Below are 12857 nucleotides of genomic sequence, written 5' to 3' on the forward strand. Positions count from 1 at the left end.
CCACAATACATTTGATGAGTTATGAGCTGTAGTTCCTCCTCCTGCATCTTCCCCAAACCCCCACAAAACACAGCGGCCAGCCTTCTGCCTGGGAAAAAAATCTTCCTCTGGGCACTGAGCGTACCGGCTATGCCGAGGAAATGGAAGAATGTGGGTGTGTATTGCTGAAGCCTGAGGCTGCCAAGCCACCCATGACTCAGAGGCGCTTCCTGGGAATCAGCATTGGCTTCTCCTCCACATGACTTAGGAGTATCGAGTTAGTGCGATTTGAGTTCCCAGGCTCACCTCCAGCCCCCTTCTGTAGCAGCAGGGAAAAGGGGAAGCTTTCCTGTCCAGTGATCATGGAACCTGGGCACCTGTCCCCAACCCCAAAGGCACGATGTGCCGCCCCTTCACCCATCCCTGCCACTCCCTGCTCACTGGGGAGGTGACCTGAAATATTTAAGGGGGACTCCATGAGTTTTGGGGGTCTCAATTCAAACTCCTTCCTTCAAATCCAAACTTCAGGAAGCAGAGGAAAGGTAGAGACATTGAAGCTCCACATCCTTCTCATTACAGACAAAATGAACATCTGAAGGTGATTAATTGTCTTTATTGGAGGAAAACAAGAAGTCATCAATCTCATTATCATTATGATAGAAATCTTGATATGTATACATGATTGTCAAGGCAGAGAATCATTTGCTACATAGACCCATGAACAATTTTGCAGTGCCGCAAACCTACGGGGGTTAAACTTCTTGCAGAGTTTATTACATGCACGGAATAAATTCACAGTTTCCCTTCTTTTGAACAAACATGTTTTTATGGGAAAATTGAACCAATTGCAAGCCTGGTAATAGTAGATGCGGGGACATTCCTGGTTTTGACGTTGTAATTTTTTGGGAAGCATGCTCACTGTTGGGGGAGCTGAAAGAAGGGAGATTACATTATGTGTAGTGACGAAAGCCAATTGAGAAATTGTTCCAATGTTTATTCTGGACAGAGAGTACCTTTGAGGTCTTCTCACCTGAACGTGGGACTAAGATAAATGTTCTCTGAAACATGGCACCCCATCTTCCAAAGCAAAGATTCCGCTGCAGCGTCGCTGCATTTCTCCCACCATTTGGATGGCATTTCATATCCCTCTGACAGGGCCAAGTGCCCCGGGAAGGACAGTGGCAGGCGTCAGGGCCGAGAGACAAACATCCGAGCTGATGTTCTTGTTATTTTTTAGCTCTCTGGCAGCCTGGCTGCCAACCACGTCCCAGGGCCCCTGTGCCCCGACGTGCAGGGCTTCCAGGAGAGCCTGGGAATCTCAATCTGTCTAGACTAAGATTTTCCTCCGAGAAGCAATTTAACTAGAGTTTGGGGTTTCTGAGCCCCTGCTGAAGACTTATCTCTAAGACTAAAACCAACTCCTCCTCATGTTCTTTTTTCCTGTCCATGAGAAAATAAAATCACCGTTAAGTAAAATAACATGGCAAATCATCAGAAGACATAGTAATCGTATGAGAAGTTCCCCGGAGACAAAAAGGTTAAAAAACGGATATGGCGAATGCAGAAGCGGTGTCAGTACAAAGGGTGAATGCAATCGTTTGTCCCTTTATACAGACACCGAGAAGCCATTCCACAGTTTGCTTTGTCCACAAAACCAGACTCGGCAGCCGCATGCTGAGCGTTTGGCTTCCAAATGCACAGCCTTTTTGGGTTTGCAAAAGCGGAGGTCCCAGAGCCACAAACTGAGCTGCTCCTGCTGGAGGTGGCGGGGAAGTCTGGGAAGGGCTGACTCCTTCCCACTGACTCTGGAGGCATCGGGAGGTGGCCGGGCCTCGGCCAGCATGCAGGACTGACTTCACAGTGGGGCTGGGGGCCCAGGCTGCAGACCGTGATGCCCTGGGACCACCAAGCAGGTGCCCGTGAGTGGGGCGCGGGCCCTTCTCTTCCTCAGACCGCCTGCCTGCTCCCCACAGTTGAGGTTGTCAAGCTAACTCATCCGCACACTCCTTTTCTTGGAGTCTTCAGGAAAGAAACCCTCCTTTTAGGAGTCTGTTGGAGCTTTTCTATCTCCACATTTTCAATTCTGAACATCGCAAGACTGGAATACCTTTTGCAAATGTCAGGCACACCTGCAGCCCCGACCTAGGACCAGGTGCCCCTCAAAAGGGTGGTGGATCACATACAGGTATATACATCTTTTTTTTTTTTTTTTTTGAAACAAACTGAACAGTGTTTGGTCTGGAATGTGTTTAAGGAAAAGGCAAAGTTCGCAGAGTGTGGGTAGACAGAATGGGGAAGAAGTACAGTTTCAGAAGAACATGCAAAGGTTTCGTGCACTGGCTGAATTCGAGTGCCAGAATTCATTTGCCAGAAGTGATTGTGCAAACCTGGGAAAGAGGACGTCTTATTTCTGTTTATGAAAAACAGGGGGAGCTTCCCTTTGCCGGCGCTTGCCTTCCTTTCTCATATCCAAAGGAATCCCAGTCATGCGCTTGTGAAATTCCGCAAAGCAGCGAGTGCTCTGGCTGAAGCTGAGGCAGTGGCCCTACTTCTACCTTCAGCCCTAGAGCAATGGTTCCACCGTGGCCTCCCCAGTGCGAAGACTCAGTTCTGGCCGGCCCAGGTTCTGGGGCAGAGGGAGGGGCGAGGGGCCATGATGCTTTCAAAGCTAAAGTCTCCCTGCACTGGGATATCATCTTTCTGTTTAAAACTGCTCATAAAATAGCAAGCCCCAGTGGGTTAATCGGGTTAAGCTGTCATTCCATAGGGGAGAGGATCAATTCACCTTCCAAAGGGGATCACCTGGGCTCCCTCCATTCCCTCCACCCCGTGTGCCTGCTGTTCTTGGCTTGTGTGCCTCCCACCTACAATTCATCCGGGGCATGCTGGACACTAGGGTAGACAGATGAGTGGGATGAGTAGGAGGTAGGTAAACTGAGTCCGGGGCTCCCTAGGCCAGATTCCTTTCATCCGACTATAGATGTTTCCTATGAGCCCCGCCTTGACCAGCATGGCCATCTTTTTCTGAGATGGAGTTTTGCTCTGTCACCCAGGCTGGAGTGCAGTGGCGTGATCTCGGCTCACTGCAACCTCCACCTCCCGAGTTTAAGCGATTCTCCTGCCTCAGCCTCCTGAGTAGCTGGGATGCCAGGCACGTGCCACCATGTACAGCTATTTTTTGTATTTTTAGTAGAGACGGGGTTTCACCATGTTGGCCAGAATGGTCTTGATCTCTTGACTTTGTGATCTGCCCGCCTCGGCCTCCCTAAGGGCTGGAATTACAGGCGTGAGCCACTGCGCCCTGCCCATCTTCTTTTGCTCTATCCTGACTGCCGGGGCCCTGGACACTACACGAAGAGCTAGCTGGAGAGTGAGACCGTCTGAAAGGCCAGCGGGGGCTCAGACGCCCTACCCCATTCTCAAGGTCAGATGCTAGAAGTGACCAGAATTGTGGCCACCGTCAAGAACACAAAGCCACTCTTCCTTTTTTGGATTTTGTATGGCATGCTTTGCCATAGTTCTTTTCTTTCAAAAGGAGACCTGAAGGGGGAGAATGATGTTTTCTAGTCTCCGACAGAGGCAGGGGCAGGAGGAACTGGTGAAAACCAGCCACTGCACGCTGCCAGAGCCATGCACGGTCCTGGGGGTGGCCGTTTCTCTAACACAGCAACCTCGTCTCTCCTCAAGGGCTTTTGGTGGTCATTGCACTTCTCCTGGGTGTGCCCTGTACCTTTGCACCACTTCATTCTGAGGCTCCGGACCTGTGCGCCTGCTGGGAAGCAGAGCTGTAGGGAGGCAGAGAGCTGCCCAGACTGCAGACTCCAAGGCCACCTCTGTGAAGAGGGCCAAGCTGCTGGCCTGTTGGTGCCTGCTCACTGTTTGTCTCAATGAATGAAACTCCTCCTATTGCCTCACGTATGAGATGAAGATCCGGGAAGCCAGGGAGCCCAGACAGGCAGCTGAGGGAAAGGCCACTCCAGGCCACTACAACACTGAATATTCCAAGTAAGGAAAAGAGAATCCACGTGCTCTGAGAAGGGATAGTGACCACATGGGGGGACTTGGGCTCAGGAAGGAAGCCTGTGGTGGGGTCCATGCGTCCACCCTTAGCCTCAGCCCAGCACCCTGGGTGCGCGTAGGAACGCTCAGCCGCTCTGGGTGGAATCTGACCTTGGCGCGGGTCCTAGGACTCTGCGACCCCATTTGTCAGACCTTCACGAAAGGCACATTCTAGGTTTTCTTCCTGTTTTCTAATAAATCATACCAAGTGCAGGGCAAAGACAACGTCTGTCTTTTTACCATGAGAGCTCTCTCAAAAGCACAAGAGCTCCTCTCTTTCTAAAACAATAGGAAATTAACTCAAGCCTGGTGGTATCGGGACAGTACCGGTTTCCTGACATCATTCTCAACAGTCGACTCTTGGGCTGACACCAGTCACTGCCTCCTCGCACGACGTTGTTGAGACCTGGCGTGTGACAGGCCAAGCACGGCCAAGAACTGACCCGGACAGCGAGGGGGACACCTGCCCCACGGCTCACCTTTCAGAGGTTCTGCACTTTTCGGGTGAGGGATACTTTCAAACTAAGTGCATATAACATGCACCACATATACCTGCTCCTGAAACTACTTCAATCACCAGTGATGGAACTCAGCTTCAAATGCTGCTTTCTGAAAGCAAATGGTTGTATATAGCACACAGCACAAAGGGCTATTCATCACTATTCACGCACTCATCCTAGGTACCAGATTCAGGTGCATTTTCAGCGCCTGCAGCCTTCTATTACTTTCTCATGCACTGTATGAACTCGAACATTTCCAAGACACTTGTTAGTAAGCAACCGCCTAGCTCTCCAATACTGCTTATGACAGTCATTCATTGCATGGCCAACTCAGGTGACACCTGTGTAACTGGGTCTAATGTCATCTTATAGACCTTTCCAGGGTTTTGAGGTTTTGCAGAGTGACAGCTTGGTTTTTCACCCTGTGAGCATGTGTGGCAGATGCCAGGCAGAATCCCTGCCAAGCAGTGGAGCGCCTGTGAAGTGTGCGGGGACAGGGTAGACCAGCTGCCTGTCTTCCCAACTGCTCTTCTCTGTGCCTGCACTGCCATTCTCAGGGAGCAGGATGGAGCTGTTGCGCCTAGTAACATTGTGTGTGTGTGTGTGTGTGTGTGTGTGTGTGTGTGTGTGTGTGTTTACTGGGAGGGTTGGGAGGGGGTATCACTCAACATTCAGCCTGTACACAGTCAAAGGTGTAGAAGTGACAAAGATGACTCAGCCAACAGGACTTCCCACGACTGGCCAGCCACAGGAGGAGGGCTTGAGGACACAGCCAGCAGTGTCGCTGGGTCATGATGGGGCAGACCTGCCGGGGCACCCTCGTGGACTAGAGGCATTGGATGGGCCTGAGAGCTCAAGCAGGGACACTTGCAGGACCGGCACTTGAAGCCACCTGCCTGGCTCTACAGGGCAGCCTCCTGGAAGCCTCCATGAAATGCAGCTTTCCCTGGGCCACACGCTGCCTGGCTCCACAAGGGCGAACAACACGGCCTGGTTTGCCCTGGATATTCCTGGTTTTGGCATTAAATGTCCACAGCCTGAGAAATCCTTCAGTCTCGGGCAAATGGGGCGTTTGGTGACCCTACCACCATGTGTCTTTGATTTTAGACTCCCCTGATCAATGGGAGGGCTGCAAGCACCGGCTGGGCCTGGCGGAGGTGGTCTCTGGCCATCTCTGTGGTGGCCGGAGTCCTATTAGCCTGGCGGGGCCCCCTCTCCTTACCACCAGAAATGGATCCTTTCCCAAGGCTGCTTCCCTCCCTTCCTTCCCTTGGAAAACATTCATGTGAGAAGAGGGTAAAAATGTGGAGAAAGAACTTTGTGTTGGAGGCCATGTGAAGTGTAAGATTAGAAACGCATTTTTTTAAAAACCACAGAGAAAGAGATGAATTTTAAAACTGCATAGCTGAGCTTTCATCTGTTACCTCTCGTGAGAAACGAGGGTTCTGTGTGGGCCCCCACTTTCAACAGCACGGCAGCTGGTTCCCTTTGGAAGGGAGGCTTCTGTATCCCTGCAGTGTGGGCATCTCACTTACAGCACGTTTGACCTGTGAAGCTGAGCGCTGTGTCTCGGCGGGGAGGCTTCTTTATTTCTGACTGCTGATGGCAAGAGGCCTCTGAGGACTCTGGTAGGTGTGGGTTCTGCTGGATGGGCTGCCAGCAAAGGCTCTGTGCAGATGATCCACCAAAGCCCCCTGCAGAGAAGAGAGTCTCGTGGAACTGAGGGGCCCCTCCTCCCGGGGAAGGGGAGAGAAAGAGAAGGAGTATAGGTGAAGTGCACTCTTAGCCTCGGAGAGATTCCTGATCCTCTTATTACATTTTTTTTTTTTTTTTTTTAAGACAGAGTCTTGCTCTGTCGCCCAGGCTGGAGTGCAGTGGTGCGATCTCGGCTCACTGCAAGCTCCGCCTCCTGCGTTCACACCATTCTCCTGCCTCAGCCTCCCGAGTAGCTGGAACTACAGGCATGTGCCACCACGCCCGGCTAATTTTTTGTATTTTTAGTAGACATAGGGTTTTACCATGTTGGCCAGGATGGCCTTGATCTCCTGACCTCATAATCCGCCCGACCTGGCCTCCCAAAGTGCTGGGATTACAGGCATGAGCCATTGCGCCCGGCCAATCCTCTTATTAGAATTTTTAAAAATACCTTTAAATTCTCCTTGGAGGAAAAACAAATCTCTTAAATGTTAACATAAAACTACTATTAAAGAGCAAAAGATACAGGTCATGTAACTGAGAGATACAGTCAAAGGACATACTTCTTAAAAGGAAAAACAAACAAACCGTAATGCACAATATTTACCAATATTTAAATAATCCAGTTGAAACCTTTTTTTTTTTTTGTCATTAATGAAAAAACACACCATAGACGGTTACCTACACTGAGAAGAGTGGAAACGATGGCGTTGGGGGAGAGGAATAAGAAGGTCCGTTCGGTTAGAGCTTTGCAAGATTCGTATATACAGCACCAGATCCTATGAAATCAGCGCCCCTCGAGTCAGTACAGTTTGTGAGAAATGAACACTTCAGAATTGCAGTAGAAAATATGGCCATAAAAAAACTTCGGTCTTCCAGTCCTATGCAGGAAGGTGCACCATGCAAGGTGGGGTCTTGCTGGAGAGGCTCGCGGCACTGGCGACCCTGGGGCTCCCCATCCCCGGCCCCGCCCCTGGGCCCCACCTCCAGGGCCAGTCACTTGCTTCCAGAGTGCACTGCCGTCACAGTGGTGGGCCTGGGTCTCCGCTCGGCTCCAACTCCTGAGACCCCCGATGAAGAAGAAATGAAACTACAGAGCGTGGAAGGTGCCAGACCTGCAGGGAACAGCAGAAGCGGGCTTCAGAGTTTCAGAGGTCAGTTCTCACCCCGCTTCCCCCTACCAGGCATCACAGGGGCTGGGTTTAGGTCAGGGGACTCATTTTTTTTTTCTTGAGATGGAGTTTCACTCTTGTCACCCAGGCTAGAGTGCAGTGGCATGATCTCGGGTCACTGCAAACTCTGCCTCCTGGGTTCAAGTGATTCTCCTGCTTCGGCCTCCCAAGTAGCTGGGATTACAGGGGCTCACTAGCACACTGGGCTAATTTTGTACTTTTAGTAGAGATGGGGTTTCACCATGTTGGCCAGGTTGAGCTCGAACTTCTGACCTCAGGTGATCCACCCACCTTGGCCTCCCAAAGTGCTGGGATTCCAGGTGTCAGCCACCACGCCCAACTTGAGGGGAACCAAATTTTTACCCATGTGACTCTCTATTTTTACCTACCTGTGGGAAAGCCTTTGCGATGTGTTCAAAATGCTTTATTCTTAGACCTCTCCTCTCCTTTTCTTGGTATAATTTTAACTGCTTTGTATTTGAAAATGACATGGTTTCAACACTGTGGTACAACAGGTTCCATGTACTGAGAACTTAAAATGTAGCAGGCGCCAGGCTAGTGTTGACTATATACTGTCATCATACGAACTGTTCACTTCTTACAATAGTTCTGTCAAATAGGTATTTTAAGAAGGAATAAATAATGATACCACCTTCCTACCCTTGATTGGTGTGTTGTGTGTACTCTTGGCTAGAAAGCATTTTGTGACGCAGAGCACTTTGAAATAAGGGTATGGTGGCTCATGCCTGTAATCTCAACACTTTGGGAGGCCAAGGTAGGCGGATCGCTTGAGTCTCAGGAGTTCCAAACCAGCTGGGGCAACCCTGGGTCTACAAAAAATACAAAATTTAGCCGGGCATGGTGGTACATGCTTGTGGTCCCAGCTACTCGGGAGGCTGAGGCAGGAGGATCACTTGAACTCAGGAGGTTGAGGTTGCAGTGAGCCATGATTTTGTCACTAACTCCAGTCTGGGTGACAGAGAGTGAGCGAAAGAGAGAAAAGGAGAGAGGAGAGAGGAGAAAGGAGAGAGGAGAGGGGAAAGGGGAGAGGGGAGAGGAGGAGAGAGGAGGGGAGGGGAGGGGAAGGCAGGGCAAGGCAGGGAAGGCAGGGCAAGGCAGGGCAGGGCAGGGCAGGCCAGGGCAGGGGAGAAGAGGAGAGGAGAAGAAAGAAAGGAAGGAGGGAAGGAAGGAGGGAAGGAGGGAAGGAAGGAAGGAAGGAAGGAAGGAAGGAAGGAAGGAAGGAAGGGAGGGAGGGAGGGAGGGGAAGACAGAAAGAAAGAGAAGAAGAGAAAGAAAGAAAGAGAAAGAGAAAGAAAGAAAGAAAAAAAGAAAGAAAAACAGAAAGAAAGAAAAGAAAGAGGGGAAGGGGAAAGGGAAGGGAAGGAGAGAAGGAAGGGAAGGAAGGAAGGAAGAGGGGAGGGAGGGAGAGAAGGAAGGGAAAGAAAGGAAGGAAGGAAAGAAAAAGAGAAGAGAAGAGAGAGGGAAGGAGGGAAAGAAAGAAGGGAAAACAAAAGAAAGGAAAGTAAAAAGAAAAGAAAGAAGAGCAAGAATAGGGATGTTCACCTATTCCTGTGTGAGCTCAGCAGTCCCTGGCCTAGTGGAGTTCCTGAGGCTGCACTGAAGCCCTCCCCCAGAGGACGTGCAGGCATCAAAAGCCTCGACAAGAGAGGCCTCAGCTGCCACTGAGCTTCTTGGTGCAGGCCCCCGGGGAGTCTGTGTGCTCAGACATGGGGACAGCCATACAAGGAATGTTCCCGATGAGCTTCGCTGCCAATGCCACTGTATGAATCTGCAAAGAAGGGATCCATCGTGGGGTTCCCTTTGACCAGAGCATGGAAAAGATTCAGAGTGAAAGGGGAGCGTGGATCTACGGTATGTCAGGGGACACTCACAGAGATTTCTTGGGAAAATTTAAGGGCTGGATGGTCCCAAATGAGATGGGAAGATTCCTTAGAGAGGAAGGGAATCCTTTTGTGAACCAAATGGGAAGGAGCGTGATGCCCAGGGTGAGACCAGGCTGCAGGGCTGCTCCACAGTTAGGGAGATCAGGGCCACTGCTCTGACGTGGAGAGACCCACGGGAAGGGCCAAACAGGAGGTTATTTCCACAGACAGAGGAGGAGTTGGGGAGAGAAATAAGGAGAGTGTAAGTGTGCCTTCGATGATGGAATAGTGCATGCAAAAATGAAGGACAATGAAATACTATTACTTTTATTGCAAAGTCGATGCACTTCATATAAATGAGCTCAAATTATCATTGTCTGCATCCAAAATATATACATTATGGAAGTCAGGGACAGGAGGCTGTCCTGAGGCTCTGCTGTCCCTTCCTCAATCCGCAAGAGTGACTGCATGATGAGAGGTAAATCAGAGGGAAGGACGGAGATGGGAAGGAGTCTAGGCCTTTATCCAGACAGACAAGGCTGCGAGGACTTGGGCCCTGGACTCCTCAACGGTAAATGGAAATAGCAATACCTAGGGTTCCGCAAGTGTTCAATGATTTATTTATTTATTTTTTGAGAGGGAGTCTCACTCTGTCGCCCAGGCTGGAGTGCCATGGTGCGATCTCGGCTCACTGCAACCTCCGCTTCCTGGGTTCAAGCGATTCTCCTGCCTCAGCCTCCCGAGTAACTGAGATTACAGGCGCCCGCCACCATGTCCTGGCTAATTTTTGTATTTTAGTAGAGATAGCGTTTCACCATGGTGGTCAGGCTGGTCTTAAACTCCTGAACTCAAATGGGCCTCCTGCCTCGGCCTCCCAAAGTGTTGGGATTACAGGCGTGAGCCACCGCACCCGGCCCAACGATTCCATGTTAAAAAAATGTCCTAGGGTCGCACGACATGGGATTAAGTATAGAAAGCGCCTGGCAAACAGGAGGTGCTCGGCAGAGGCCGGCTGCCTCCTCTCCACCCCAGGCTCGTCTTCCGTGTCAGCTGAGGGATTCTGGTTTTGCTACATACGCACAGTCTTTCTGGCTGGCCAAACTGAGGCTGCTCGAAACACTTGCATTGGAACTGTCCAGGCTGCTGCCGAGGTGTAGCTTTCTCATATGTCTCACGACGGCCGTGGCGTTGAACGCTTGCTGAAATTCCAGAAAGGAAAAAGGCACACAAATATTTCAGCTCATCAGAAAAGACTCCAACTGTTTTCTCTTGTTTATCACGTCAGCCTAAGCATTTCAAACTCCTTACATCACGCTCGTGCTACTCAAGAAAGAGGGTTGTCCCTTCTTCCAAAAGTACACTGATTTATTAAACCCTTTCCCCAACTAAATACGTTAGAGACTTAAAATATTTTCTTCTGACATCATAAATACATAGAACAAATGTAAACCAATTCTCTCTGTCATTTAAGAGATGTGACCTTTAGAAGAAAAGGCATCTTATAATACCTTAAAAATGTGAGATTTGAAACTAGTTTTTATTTTCCTAGTGTTGGTACTTTTGTCTGAAAGATTTAGGTTGGAGTAAAAGTAATGGCAATTTTAATGGGAGAAACCGCAATTACTTTTGCACCAACCTAATAATAGCATTTCCTATGAACAAAGCAGGCCAGCAAAATTAGTTTTGTTTTCATCCCATCTTTCACCATTGGCCCTAATGGCAAAATAGCTCTGAATTGCCCATGCTGATTGGAACACGGAGGGGAGGTTAGGTGATCAAGAGATTGGGAAGCTAGGTAATCAACAGATGATCACAAAACCTCTGTGGTTTAAATCTGTCAGACTTTTATCAGCAAACATTGATGAGCTGAACTCAGATTTCCTGTTTTTTTTCCCCCTCCGTATCGCTTTAATAAAAGTCAGCTATTCAAAGTTCTAGCAAGATGAAGAAAGACAAGGGTGATGTTGGTTAAGAAACAGCAGATGAGGAAGAGCTGGCACTATGGCTGTTTTTGATCACACAGGGAAGTGTTGAATTGCACACTCCATCCCTCTTACACTGTAATAGTCCAAGTCTTCACTACTTGTGTTTAAAATTAGCAAAATTATTCAGGTGAGGTTCTGGGGATTTCAGAAATGCTCAGATTGGAGGGCCAGTGTCACGAGGGGGTTAATCCGCGGGGAATTTCGTACACTTCACACTTACTCTCCATTTGCTCTTGGCGAAGTTCTTCCGGATCTGGGCGCTGACTGACTCGTGGATGTTTTTGTTGAGGGCTGTGTCACCAGCGATCCTGAAACAGAGGCAAAGGCGCTTCTCTGAAGTACTTCTTCTGGGCCCTGACACTGCGCCCCATAAAGGGGACTCTCACCTTAGCCTCAGGAGAGCCAAGGCCCAGTCGGGGACAGGGTGGCTGGCCACTGCCCTTCCAGGCTGCTGATGTCATCACCTGGCCATCCCCTAAACCCACCCATTCTTATCCCTCACCCCAAAGTCCTATCCCAGCTTCTACACTCTGTACCCTCCCCAGACCTGCCAGCACCCTCCTGGTCGACTACTCCCTGGCTCTCCCTTTTTCTTTCTTTGACCCCAATTCCTGCAACATCAGAATCCACAGTGACAGTGTTCTCCATCCTTCTCCCTCTCCCTCACCCCCTGTGCCTCCACACAAGCTTTGGAGCCACGATGCACCACCTCCGAGGTCTCACACTTGTTCCCCAACTGGTCTCACCACCAGACCCCTTCCTAGCCTTGCTTCCCAGCTTCCTCAGACCCGAGTTCCCTCCTCTCTGCCTTCCCCAGGGGCTCAGGTCCCAGGGCACCACTCACACCCGTGGGCTCTCAGCTTCATCTCAGCAGAGCTGAGCCCTGCCATATGCTGCTCGGCAACACCTGCGAGGCCATGCCCCCCACCTGCTCCGTGCTGGGTGACAGGATTCCCAGCTCCACTCAACCCCGCCTGGTGCATCCTCCACCCCTGCATCTCCTAGAAATTCACAGAACTTCAAGGACGGCATCCACTCGGCATTCACCTGAGCCCCGGCAGCCCCGGGTAAGCTTTGATTTAACTCTAGCTGATTGCTGAGCCTGCCACGAGCAGGGAAGAACTTAGGTTTGCTCCTGGCCTTCTCTCCTGACACTACCCTCCATCCCACTCTTTCCTCCCTCTGCTGTCTCTTTCTTGGGTCTTACAGCCTCCCCCTCTCTCTCGGCTCACAGTCTCCAGGCTGAGAACTACCTGGCAGTCTCCCAGCTCTTCCCTCCCTCACGCACGCCCTTCTCGATCACAGCCTCCTCCTCTGCCTACAGGCAGCCACTTGGCCTTTCCCCCAGCGCCGCTGCGCTCTGCTCCCAGTCTTTCCTGGACTTTGATCCTTCCCTCTTCCCTTCCCTCTAAGCGTCAAACTATTCAATTCTGGGTTAGTAGTATCTGACACCTAAGAAAGAATTTCATGAATCTTGCAGAGGTTAAGGGGATCAGAGTCAGGGACCAATTTTACAGGCTGGAAGGTAACTGGTAAAGGGAGGAAACCTCTCACCCCTCAGACACTGACTGCCCTGGACACAAA

The 12857-nt window shown here is 50.4% G+C and overlaps 1 protein-coding gene across 7 annotated transcripts in view; it reads right to left on the minus strand.

Annotated features, from left to right (window-relative positions):
- Positions 1–572: 572 nt before the first annotated feature.
- The window catches only part of LOC105490615 (calcium/calmodulin dependent protein kinase ID), a 491371-nt gene continuing 479086 nt past the window's right edge, over positions 573–12857 (minus strand). For 4 of the 7 annotated variants that reach the window (XM_011756418.3, XM_071070482.1, XM_011756413.3 and 1 more), the window contains 3 exons: positions 11494–11581; positions 10370–10487; positions 5133–7348 (listed from right to left, as the gene is read on the minus strand). In XM_011756418.3, coding sequence (XP_011754720.1) covers positions 7230–7348; positions 10370–10487; positions 11494–11581 — 325 coding nt within the window. In that variant the 3' untranslated portion in view covers positions 5133–7229. Of the gene's footprint in view, positions 7349–10365; positions 10488–11493; positions 11582–12857 lie in introns of all 7 variants that reach the window. The other 3 variants (XM_011756412.3, XM_071070483.1, XM_071070484.1) reach the window with 3 other exon arrangements.

Source organism: Macaca nemestrina, chromosome 9, assembly GCF_043159975.1.
Source record: "Macaca nemestrina isolate mMacNem1 chromosome 9, mMacNem.hap1, whole genome shotgun sequence".
Lineage (NCBI taxonomy): Eukaryota > Metazoa > Chordata > Mammalia > Primates > Cercopithecidae > Macaca > Macaca nemestrina.